This window comes from Micropterus dolomieu, unplaced genomic scaffold, assembly GCF_021292245.1.
Source record: "Micropterus dolomieu isolate WLL.071019.BEF.003 ecotype Adirondacks unplaced genomic scaffold, ASM2129224v1 contig_12709, whole genome shotgun sequence".
Taxonomy (NCBI): Eukaryota; Metazoa; Chordata; class Actinopteri; order Centrarchiformes; family Centrarchidae; genus Micropterus; species Micropterus dolomieu.
The window spans coordinates 24,018-36,600 of NW_025741695.1; the positions used below are offsets into that span (position 1 = coordinate 24,018).

Consider the following 12,583-nt stretch of genomic DNA (forward strand, 5'->3'; position numbering starts at 1 on the left):
CATTGATTTACTGTCACTTATCTGACAGCAGCACAGAAGGAAGGCGAGTCTTTGGGCTGTTGTTGAGCATCAATGAGATATCCATTTGTTCTCTTCACTTTGTTTATTGAGCTGGGTATGGTTGATATGGGTATGGATGACACAAATATTTTTATTTTAGACACATCATACAAGTGCCTTGAAAAACCCAATTCACTTATTTTAATTGACCAGATCATACATTATTGCTGCTCTAGAATTTTAACAAACTTCAGCAGGTATTTCTGAATGGTCCAACATCATTTCTTCAAATACAGTTTCTCTGCCTGGCTGTGTCCTTTCTCCTCTGCTCTTTATTATGTGCATGGACAGCTGCAGGACTGCAGAAGTTTTCTGATGACACTGCCTTACTGTCACTTCTTCAGGTGGCTCGTTTTGGTCCCGGCTGCGCCTTATTAACATTTGTGAAGTGGTGAGATGATAACTACCTGGACCTTAATGTGACAAAAGCTATGGAGTTAATCACTGATTTTAGGAACATCCGCATTAATCCAGAAGCCAGCATCATTCATGCAGAAAATGTCATACAAGTTCTAAGGAACCCCCATGTTTGACTCCAAGCTCAAGTTTGATAAAAACACAGTCATTTGCTAAACTGGGACAACAAAGGATCCACTTGATGCAGAAGTTGAATTCTTTTAGTGTCTCCAAGAGTATCTCATGTAATTTTCATCATTATTTTATTGAAAGTCTTCTGTCAGCTGTCGCACCAACAGACTGCGGAGCAGCTTTTTCCCTCAAGCTTTGAGACTCTTACATTTATCCTCTGCACTACACCATGAAATGTAGTTTTTGTTTCTGTGACTTGCTAATTATCCAACCATCGAGTGTGTATAATTTTATGTTTGTATTTAACATTTGTTTTTAGTGAGTAGCATAAAGGGAACTACAGACTTCATTTTGTTACACAACCCTGTGCTATAAAATTACCAACATATCTACCTTGTACACATACACACAGTCTGGCGTCCTGCCACATGCTCTGGTTAACAGAGTGGAACAGTTCAGACAGAGAGTAAGCAACAGAAAGTAAGAGCGATGAAAGCACAGAGAAAGTGTCTGTCTGAAGAGTAGGGAGTGGCTCAAGCTTGTACGCTGATGAGTGAGAAAGGAAGTGTTTATGTGGGTGGGGTGAAGAGACATGGGCGAGGGGAAGGCGTGACTATAATAGGGTAGCCGGCTTTGTTATATAAACAATCCCAGCACTCTTCAGTCTGATGTCCTGTTGCCTTATGAGCAACTCCAAGCAGAACTACTCCAGCATGTTGGGGGCTCGACAGAACTTCCGGCCCAACCAGGACCGTCACCGCGGCTATGACACAGTGGACTTCAAAGAAGCTGAAGCCGTGAACCAGAAGTTCCTAACTACACGCATAAATGAGAAGGCCGAGCTGCAGGACCTTAATGACCGCTTTGCCATATTCATCAAGAAGGTGCACTCCCTGGAAGAGCAGAATGGTACACTGCAGGAAGCTCTCAACCAGTACAAGGGTCAGAATCAGTATGGTCAGCCCAACGGCATCACTGACCTCTTCCAGGAGGAGCTTAGGGAGCTGCAGTGCCAAATGGACGCCATCGGAAAGGAGAGAGACCGGTACCAACTGGAGAAGTACAACCTGGCTGAGGACCTGGACCTGCTCAAGCAGAGGTTGGTTACAACATGATGAGAAAGAAAGAAAAGTATACATTTTTGTGTCCTCTTCATTCCAATATTTCACTGTTGTGAGTTTGTCATTCGTATATGTTGATTCATAGGTGTGCTTATCATTTACTGATGCTGTTGTAATATACATGATCCACGTTAAGTACAGATAAGGTAGAGAGTACCTGGGCGTTTGCCACTTGGGTAGAGTAGTGATGTTGGAGTAAGGCATTGTACATCAGCAGACTGAACACCACAAAGCAGCAGCATGACACAGGACACTGCAATGCATCCTGCGCATGAGATTGTTTTTATGTATTAGTGTATATGGTTTTTGAACAGACTTCTGTCTGACAGGACAGATGGAGCTGAATTCAACCTCACATCCAAACACTGACCAGCCCAGCAGTCAGAAAGTGTCAGAGAAAGAATGTATAATGTATTATATACATTGTGGTATAATTTGTGCTGACTCATGAATTATTACAAACATTGTTTGTAGGTCCATTAGGAAATATTCATCTTCATTTTCATTTTGCACCGTTCTGCAGGAGCACCAAGTGAAATTTTTTGCTGAAGACCAGCCTCGAATGTCTGTTTGCTTAAGCAAATCCCACATGCTGCAGATTTTATATAGCTGCCCTGTAAATTACACACCCATTACCTGTACTCCGCCATTTTTAATCATTGAAGGGTTGGGTTTACATGACCTTATTGAGTGTTTGCAGATTACCTCATAGAACTATAGAGAAAACGCATTAGTTGAAAGGAGCTGCAGATCCCACTAGGGGCACTCTAAATCCCTCTTTACAGGACAGTGAAATGACAAATGGGTCTTTGTCCTCAAGGTTCGACGATGAAACCCAGAAGAGGGCAGATGCTGAGGAACATCTACGTTCTTTACGCAAGGTAACATTCAGCTCACTGGACTGTGATTACCATATTGATAACAGCTTAGACAGCTTTCTTCTTTTGCCGTACATGTCCACAATAGTGTCAAAGTAATATGACAAGACAGATTTCTAAAGTGTCATTGATCTAGAGTACTGCACAGGAGATACACTTTCCCCCTAAGGCTACAAATGGTGTATACCCGTGAGCAATTGCAAATCAAAGAATTCTGTTGTTGTTGATTGGCAAAAAAACATTTGAATTATAACCTGGAGTTCACGTTTCTAATTTTATACAGAAATACTTCTAAATCAGAACTTAAAATATTTATGTGCACTAAAGGAAACTTCTAATTACATTTTTCATGTCATAGTTGTAAAATAACATACTCTGATAATGATATCAGCGTTTTGAAATGTAATCTTTGAAAAGTAAGTTTATGATGCTGAGGTGTTTCAGCTAGCAACACATACTCTTTGTCTCATAAAAACTAGGCCTTAAACAATGCCACATTGTCCAGTCTGGAGCAGGAGAGGAAAACTGAGTTTCTGATGAAGGAGATTGAAATCCTTAAGAAGCTCCTTGATGTGGTAAGTGACACAACGTCCTCTGCACTTTTCAACTGTGCTTGTACAAATGGAAAAGTCCTTTCTCTCTCTAGTCACCTATCACAATGTTGTCCAGAGACCTAAAATAATAATACTCAACTTTTGCATGCACATATGTCCCAAGCGATTGACACCTAAGTATTTGTGTTAAACCAGTAATTAACTGATTGATTTTATTGCAATGAACGATATATATAGATATACTGCAGAGATTCCTTCTATGTGATGGACTAAAAAGCTTCAACTTATTCTCAACAGCTGATTTAAATTTAAGTTGTATGAACATTGTCAAGTGTTTAATTTGTGATTTTATTATTGATTTTATTCTTTAATGTTTTTTATATTTAATGAGTAGATGGTGTAGTTGTTTGATTAAACTCAAAAAAGTTGTCAGTTCAGACATATTTTGAACATATGGGACAAAAGTCTGAATTTGAAGTCTGATGTGAAGATCTGTACTGGGAGAAAATGTCCACAAGGCAAGCATTTGAGTTTCAGATGGAGGAGAAGAAAATGTGTTTGAGTGTCATCTGTTTAGAAGTTGGAGGAAACTCAATGTTAAGTGATTACATCAACCAGCGATCTTTCTGTAAAAAAGAGTGGGGGTCCCAAAACTGGACCTTGGAGGATGTGGATGTTGAGATACACAAGGCCCCTTGCACCTACTGTTTCAGCATGGAAGAATGGGTTTGGTTCTTACTTGGATTTGTGGACACACTCTTGATATGTAGTTTTGTGTTTCTAACAATATTTTGCCATTTTTGACCATTTGTCCATATATTGGTTTTGTCAGGAAATCAAGAATGTACCACTGAGCTACCCGACCCAGCAGAAGAATACTGAGGTGGACAGCCACAGGGTCGACCTAACTGGTGCTCTAAAGGAGATCAGGGTCCAGTATGAGAGAATTTCCCTTAATAGCATGCAGGAATCTGAGGCCTGGTACAAGTCCAAGGTAGGCAGAATCACAAACTGTCACAAACAAACGTACAAACACATAAAGTATACATTTTTGTGTGCTTCACCTTTTGTTCTTGCAGTTTGATGATTTGACTGAGTCTGCAAAGAGCAATGCTGAGTCTCTAAGGCAGGCAAAGCAGGAGGTCAATATGTCCAGGGGGCAGATTCAGTCTCTGACCTGTGAGGTTGATGTACTGAAGAACAAAGTGAGGCCCAACACCACCTGTCATTTTTCTATAGTAATCTATAATCTATCCTTAAACACAGTACACCCTCTTAACAAAATGTTTGTGTGCTGTGGTTTTAGAATGAAACTCTGCAGAAACAGGTCCATGAAATAGAAGAGCAGTTTGACACTGATATTGGTAACTACCAGGACAAGATAGGCAGACTGAAGGACGAGATGGCTTGCCACCTTCAGAAGTACCAGGACCTGCTCAATGTCAAAATGATTCTTGACAATGAGATTGCTACTTACCGTAAACTGCTAGAGGGGGAGGAGAGCAGGTGAGGGAGAACATACTGTGTATCTTTACTGGACCTATGGGCCCGAGTATGATGTGAAGGACTGACCCTGACAAATTCAGAAATAAATACATAAATAAATAAATGCTCAATAAATAAATAAGCATCCGATAAAATGTACAAATATACAGTATCTATTTTAATTAGCTTCTTTACTTATTCACCTTTGTAATAATTACCTTATTTATTTATTGTACGTTATAATCTTCAACTTTATTTATTAATTACTTCTTTTTAAAATGTATTTATGCATGTGTGTTATAATATTTTTGTCTTTTTTATTCTTCCGTTGCATTTACAACCCTATTTATTTCCACCTATGGTATTTATTTTTGTCTGTCCTTTTTACATTTCTGTATGCATTTCTGCCTCATTATGCAAATGAGAAGGGGCTGTGTCTCAAGGGGTGAACCGCTCCGCTGTCAGTCAGATGGGAGAGCTCTAGGCCTAATCTACCTGCACACATCAACAAGCTTGCTCCTCACACAGTCAGATGACTTCCTTCAGTGCGCTGAGGTGTTTAGCAACTCTATTTGAAGACAACACTACCAGCCATGTCTTTCTTCCCTTTTCGTGTGGACGCTCAGACAGACAGTGTTTTCAGTTCGCTGTACTGTACAATTTAATTACTGCCTAAATGTATTTATTTACTTAATTGTTTTGTGCATTTAATCGGATGCTTATTTATTGAGCATTTTTTTATTTCTGAATTTGTCAGGATCAGTCCTCCATAAGTATGAAACATGAGGATCCTATTGAAACTGAAAGAATTCTTTTTCTTCTTTCTTTATTTCTTTCTGCAAATGAAGCTAATTTTTTTCAAGTTGTTTCATTCAGTGCACGTACATGTAAATCGTATGTACCTGCCAATTCTACCTAAGATTGTAACTTGTAATTGTATAACTTGGAACAGCACTCCTGAAAAACTACTTTGGGAAACCTCAGCAGAAACAGATAGGCCTACTATACAGTATATGGAATGACTCAGACGCGAGGAAATGCCGGTAGATCGTGCTTCATCCATCCAGAGGGAACGATTACCAACCGTCCGCACTTTGTCAGACTGTATATAAGAAATGGACGTAGTCATCGTGACGTCACCCATTGGTTTGTGGACTGCCGTACAGGTACAGTTTGAAAAGGTATTTATTGATGGCAAAACAAAAGGCAAGCACACTTACAACTGGAGTGGCTGGAGTCCAAAGAAATCCAAATTAAACAATCCAAACGAAACAGGTAATCCAACGGGTACAGATCCAAGACTGACAGGGGACGAGACAAAGCAACACATGACAGAGCAACATAACACTACAATGACCGGACAAGGACTGAAGACACAAGCAAGCATATTTACACAGGTACTAACAAGCAGGACGGGAGCAACACAGGTGACCAGGATCACTAACGAGACAGGCAGGCAGAGAGACAGCAGGTGAAAACAGAGAGACAGGAATGCAGGGGGATAACTGGGGGGAAACAGACATAACACTGGTTACTGAACACTAAACACAGGCCATATCAAAATAAGATGTAACAGATCAAAATAATATAAATAACAAACTAATCCACATGCAAGCAGACAGATCACAAATAAACTACAACCAACAGGGAAAACAGACTGAAGCTAGGATAAAACAGAACTCAGAGCAGACAAGTCCAAACTAATGCAAACACAGAACTAGGAATAAATACAAATACATTAACTAAGACACAGAACTAGGAACTAAGACCTGGAACCAGAACACAGACTAAATAACAGACACCGAACTGACCAATATATAAAAAAGTGACGAGACAGCGGAGCTAACAGCCATGTGCGGCACTAGCTAGCTTGCCTAGCTAGGTGCATCTGTAATTCACGTTAATTGTCATTTTAATATTTAGGGATGATAATTTTGTCTAGCGAACAACAGGCTTAAAGCCCCTTCCAGCCAGTTTTAACTGCCATTTTTGGTGAATGTTCTTTTTCCAAACAGAGAATGGGGGTGTGGTTAATAGACGGACATAATACATTACCATGACAACCAAAAACTGACCGGCTGGGGTGTTCACTAACGATATGCTGTCACTACACTGTAAAGTTTAGTACCGTTACACTTTACTGTCTGGCAGGAGTAGCTATTACTTACCCATGATAGAAACTAATGTGTGCGTATCAGCTGTTATCAATCATACAGTCGATGATCTTGTTACGCATCGCACACGTTAACTCCCACTACGTTTTATGGTGCGCTTACTTTACCGCGAGGGTGTGGTGGTTGCCTCCACCGATGCATTGGTAAAACAGCCGTCAATAAAATATATGCTGCAGACTGTATCTAAGACTGGCAGGAAAAAATTAAGTTATTTGTCAAAAAATATTTGGCGTACAATGTGGGTAATCAACATTGTAAGGAAATGACTCAGAAAAATATGAAATATCATAGAAATGTCAAAATACACTGGAGGGTTTAACTAAATGTACCCACCAGAGAAAGTGAACAGCCAGACTTCTTTTTGCAACCTGAAGAGTCGCTTCCTGCTGGCCGTTCAACAGAATGCAGGTTTCAGGGACTTCCGCGTTCGCATCAGATTGCCTACAGTTAGTGATCGTTCCCTCTGGCTGAATGAATTCTGCGCGTGATCCATCCATTACTGCTGCTGGGGGTTCTCCGCACTTTTGGAAGACGTCATTCTCCGTGCACACCGTTAGTAGATCGACTTACGTGTTAATTTGCTGGTGATATCAAGTTTGCACATTTTTACTCACGCACAACTTAAGTAAATCTGGCCCATAGTGTACAAAAAAGCTCAGAAGTGTTCCACACCTGATGTACTGGGACATAACATGTAGTTACCAGGTGCCTCATAGGGGACACAGGAAGTAAGGTTTAAGTCCTTCATGCAGAGTCTAAAGTCCATGAAAATTCAGAGCCGCGTCGGCAGAACTGTGGCAGCTGCAGCACAGCCATGGCAAGCTTCTTGTGTGGGGGCCATCCAAAACTGCTTGTGACTTTAATGTTATCGTTGACCTTGTGGATGTTTAAGTTTTTATCTGACCAGAATCTTACATTTTTGTTTCTTTTATGGTCTAGTCTTCAATCTGTGTCAATTACCAATCTGAGAGTAATAAATATGCAAGATTAATTTATAACACCCAAATTTTATATTCCATGTTTAGGATTAACAACTCCAACCTTGACACAAGCAATCCATTTGGTGAACAAGGTAAGTTATAGTTCTCTTTTTATTTGATCAAATATACCAAGTCTCTGGAGTCTTCCCATTTAAAATGTTTCTTTGAGCAATATCCTTCATCCTTCATTATCACGCACTTTAGATGCCTCACAAAGGAGGCCAGCTGAAGGCCCGATCCTAACCCTCACCACTTAAGGAAACCTTTGTCAAAAATAATCTATTATCTCGCCAAAGTAGTCAAGAACTCATAGTTAAAAACTTCTCTGGAGACAGTCAAGAATCGGTGCAAAACAGTTTTTATTCTAATAAAGGACAGAAAAACCCGAGCAAGATCCTAGAAAGCATCAGGATGGAACTGAATACACAGTCATCGAACATCGATTTATATTCACCTCAAACCCCACCCTTCAGGTGGGCGTTCTAACTAGTCTCCTCCTAGACTCCTTGATGGTGGATTTCTTTTCCTCTGCTCCTCCATCTACTTGAAAACTCACCAAACTTTGCACAAAATTCAGGTGTGAATTTTTTATCTTGTAATTTATAGGTTTAGCGCATGGGCTTGGCAAAATGACTCACTAGTTTCACCTACGTGTACGAAATTTCTGTGGTACGTGTATCATGTCCATATGTATTTGGAAGGGGGGAGTGTCAGTGGGGGACCCTGGCCTTGTTGATGAGGCTGCAGACGGGAAGAAGCTGTTATTGTGGTGAGAGATTTTGGTCCTGATGGACCGCAGCCTCTTGTCAGAGGGGAGAGTCCGAAACAGTTTGCGTCCGGGGTGGGAGCAGTCAGCTGCAATCTTTCCTGCTCGCCTCAGAGTCCTGGAGGCGCACAGGTCCAGAAGAGAAGGAAGATTGCAGCCAATCACCTTCTCTGCAGAGCGAATGATGCGCTGCAGCCTGCCCTTGTCCCTGACAGTGGCAGCAGCGTACCAGATGGTGATGGAGGAGGTGAAGATGGACTCAATGATGCTTTGTTAAAGTCCCCAAGAACAATGTGTCTGGGTGTTTTTTCTCCACGCTAGTTATCTGGTTGGCCGGGTGTAGTAACGCCTCACTAACACAGGCCTGAGGTGGAATGTAAACAGCGACCAGAACAAACGAGTCTGTTCATCTTTTTAACGTAAATAACTTGTAGGTAGTAATTACAATGAAAAATACATTATTTATTCAAAATAATGGTTGTTAATAAATTAATTACTGACCCCCACAGATGCATGATTTTATCGAACCCTGTCTGTGGTTGAAACAATCAGTCACATCCACATGAAATAAGAGTAATTTGTGTTTTTTGTGTGTGCATAATTAGGTCTCTCTTCATCAGGCTAAACCACTTAGCATGACTAGTTAAATGCAGACTGTTCATACACATAGCTTGAATATTGACATTATGGCAGAAAGCAGGAGTTGTTTTAAGCATGATATACTGTGTGTAGCTATTTATTATTAAACATATTAACATTAACTTAACAGACACTGCTGTCAGCTGTGTCAACCTAGTTCTCTGATGTAACGTTACTGACTTCACAAACGGAGCCCGCTGCACCAACACATTCCCAGGGCATCACACACCGAAGCTTAGAGTTGACAAAGCGTCGGTATTGGACGCTCTGGAAAGAGACCAGATAGGTAGACAGTAGACGGTGCACTAAATTTTCATCTGTAAATATCAGATAGTAGCGCTATTTGAAAGCTATACTACCATGGTGCATGTGGAGGCATGACTGTTTAACCACCACATCTCCATAATTCAGTCTGCCTCTTGTCATTATCACCTTCAGGTTTCCTTCTAAAACCATTATATTCCCTGTTTTCTGACTAATGGCCATTGCCATCCCTGCACCATGTTGCAGCATGTGGTTAGCAGGTTTCTCCATAATCACACTTTCAGTTACTCTCAGGCAGTAAATGTCTGCTAGTTCACTTCAAAACTTGTTAGAAATCCTGCAAAAACACCACATTTTACCGTACCATTATTAGGCAACCACAACTGCGAAGGTACAGACAAATATTGTCTAACAACTGCATTGCAATGTGTCTTGATTTTTTTGCCCTCTCCATCATATGCTCTGCCGGGGTTGCGGGAGGTAGTCCCTTTGCAGGCTCATCCTGACATGGAGATGGTGGTTGGGTGGGTGGTTCTATCCAGAGTCTACTCATGTCTAGATATTTAATGTTAATGCGTAACAAATGGTTCTCACCCGCGCACTGTTTGAGCACGGTAAATCACACTTTGCTACCTTCCTCTCCTCATTCATCAAAGGACATCTACGTGACAGGTGCTGTTATGCGAGCAGCACGAGTTAGGTCTTTTAACTGCAGTGCAATGTGTTTGCATAGCGAGTGAGTGGACGAGTGAATGAGAGAGAGAGAGAGAGAGAGAGAGAGCGGCAGAAAGTGACGCTGTAAGCAAGCGAGTAACAAGTTGTCAGGTTGGCAGTAAATGTACAGTATAGGTCACTGTCTGTCCATTATTAAAAGTCTGTCTGTTGTTTCCACAACTGCTGGAATGTGAAGGCTGTTAGTTCAAGCAGCGTTGGGTGGGCTCTCGCATGTGTAGTGCGTCGAAGTGTGAGGTGGCTACATTGCCAATTCTGGAGCTCTGTCCGTGCAGCTGCGAATTTGCTACACTGCACTACAGTTGTTAATCATGACTTCCTGTGTCCCCTTTGTGGCGCTGCAGAGCCCTTGACGCTACGACTAAAGGTGGATATTGGCGTGTAGATGTTTTCAGGGCGGGAAAGTTATGAAACACGCAAAGATTGGTACAGATTTGAGCATGTACAGTTAAGTTACAACGACTTCCTCTTTCACGGCAAAGCATGGAACTTCGCCACCCCGCCAAGAATACGGCGTTGAAGAAAAAGTTACAACAACATGACATCATCAATATGTTAAAAGTTTTCTGAGATAGTTTTGAAGTACATATAGCCAACCTGCAAGAAGTGGTTCATGACAGCATAAATGTAGTCACTTCCTGTTGCCAGAAGGTGGCGCTGTGACTATGGGGGAATTGTGGCTTGTAGATGTTTTCAGGGCAGGTCTCTTATTAAACGTGTGAAATTTGGTAGAGATTTCGTCACCGCCACACCGTTCATTGAAAACTCACAAGTTTTGGAGTATGTCTTCATCAATGTGTTAAGGATTTTCTGGATATGTTGATATGTCCAACCTGCTAGGAGTCAATTCCAACATAAAACGTGTCATTTCCTGTTGCCAGCCGCTGGCGCTATGACTTTAAGTGAATCTTGGCATATGGATGTGTTCAGGGCGGAGCTCTTAAACTGCATGCAAATGCTGCAGATGTGAGCATGTAGACTTAAGTTACAACAACTTCCTGTTTTCTGGCGAATTATTGATTTTGGACGCCACGCCACGGGCACGCTGTTCCACGAAAATTCACCGTTTGAACAACTTCTAATTGTCAGTGGGTTTACACAGCACAGATCTGAAGTCGGTTGGACAAAATCCCGAGGAGGAATTTGTTACGGAGCCCTCTAAATCATCCAGAAATTCAAAAACAATTCAAAAAGGCCGACTTCCTGTTGGGATTAGAGCATCGCTCCAAGAGGCTTTTTGGTACGTTAGAACATGATACATGTGCCACAGAAATTTCATACATGTAGGTGAAACGTGCCGCGGGGGCTGCTTCGTTAAAGGTCACTTTCTGTTGCCAGCAGGTGGCGCAATGGCTTTGAGTGAATGTTGGCATGTGGATGTGTTCAGGACGGGACTTATCAAATTTTGTGCAGATGTGAGCATGTACAATGAAGTTATTACAACTTCCTGTTTCATGGCGAGTCATCCATTTTCAACGCCTCGGGCACGCCGTTCCACGAAAACTCACCGTTTGTACAACTTTTAATCGTCAGTTGGTTTAGAGTGCACAGGGAAAATTTGAATCAGATTAATTCTCTAGGAGGAGTTTGTTAAAGTATGCACCCTGTAAATGGTATAATTGTTGTCGGCCAACAATAATTCCTTCAGTAAGGTCCTCGCATGTTTCGTGCTCCAGCGCTAAAGTCAGGGGGCGGCTGTGGCTCAGGAGGTAGAGCGGGTTGGCCGTTAATCGGAAGGTCGGCGGTTCAATCCTGGCTCCCCCTGGTTGCGTGTCGAAGTGTCCTTGGGCAAGATACTGAACCCCAATTTGTCCCTGGCGGCTATTCCGCCAGTGTATGTTAGTTTCCGTTTGAGCACTTAGGCTCAGTGTATGAATGTGTGTGACTGGTGAATGCAGATGTAGTGTAAAATTGCTTTGAGTGGTCGAAAAGACTAGAGCATTTACATATAATCTCTTCAGTTACATTAGGGACCTCACACGTTTGTCATGCTCAGGCCTTAAATAATTTTGTAAATCCTTCATTCCAATCGTGTCCTCGGATGTTTCAAGCTTGGGCCCTAATAATTCAACCTTTAAAGTGAACCTTAAAAATGTTAAATAATTCTATATTATCTGAAAAATCTCACATGTGCTTTAATCTGACTTTTCACAGACAGTGAACAAGCTCCAGGCCCTGTGAAGATTCCAGATGTAGAGGTACAATGATGTATTCAAATGTTACATGATAATGCAAAATGACTTGAGCTGCCTTATTTGCATTAAAGAAATAGTAAGAAACAGCTCTATTTACTTACACAATATCAACTTGACCAAACCTGTTTCTTTTCCATCCGGTGGTGAAGGTCTCCAAGAAGGAGAATGAGAAAGAGACCTCGGATGACTCGGACGAGAGCGACATTT

General features: G+C 41.4%; 1 protein-coding gene across 1 annotated transcript; it reads left to right on the forward strand.

The window, feature by feature from the left end:
- Positions 1 to 1,271: 1,271 nt before the first annotated feature.
- On the forward strand, positions 1,272 to 12,579 carry LOC123966110 (plasticin-like; the record flags this gene model as incomplete). Its single annotated transcript, XM_046042334.1, has 9 exons — positions 1,272 to 1,687; positions 2,530 to 2,590; positions 3,067 to 3,162; positions 3,974 to 4,135; positions 4,221 to 4,346; positions 4,448 to 4,647; positions 7,826 to 7,872; positions 12,336 to 12,379; positions 12,526 to 12,579. Coding segments are annotated over exons 1-9 (1,206 nt in total), but the record flags the coding sequence as incomplete, so codon positions are not given.
- Positions 12,580 to 12,583: the final 4 nt, after the last annotated feature.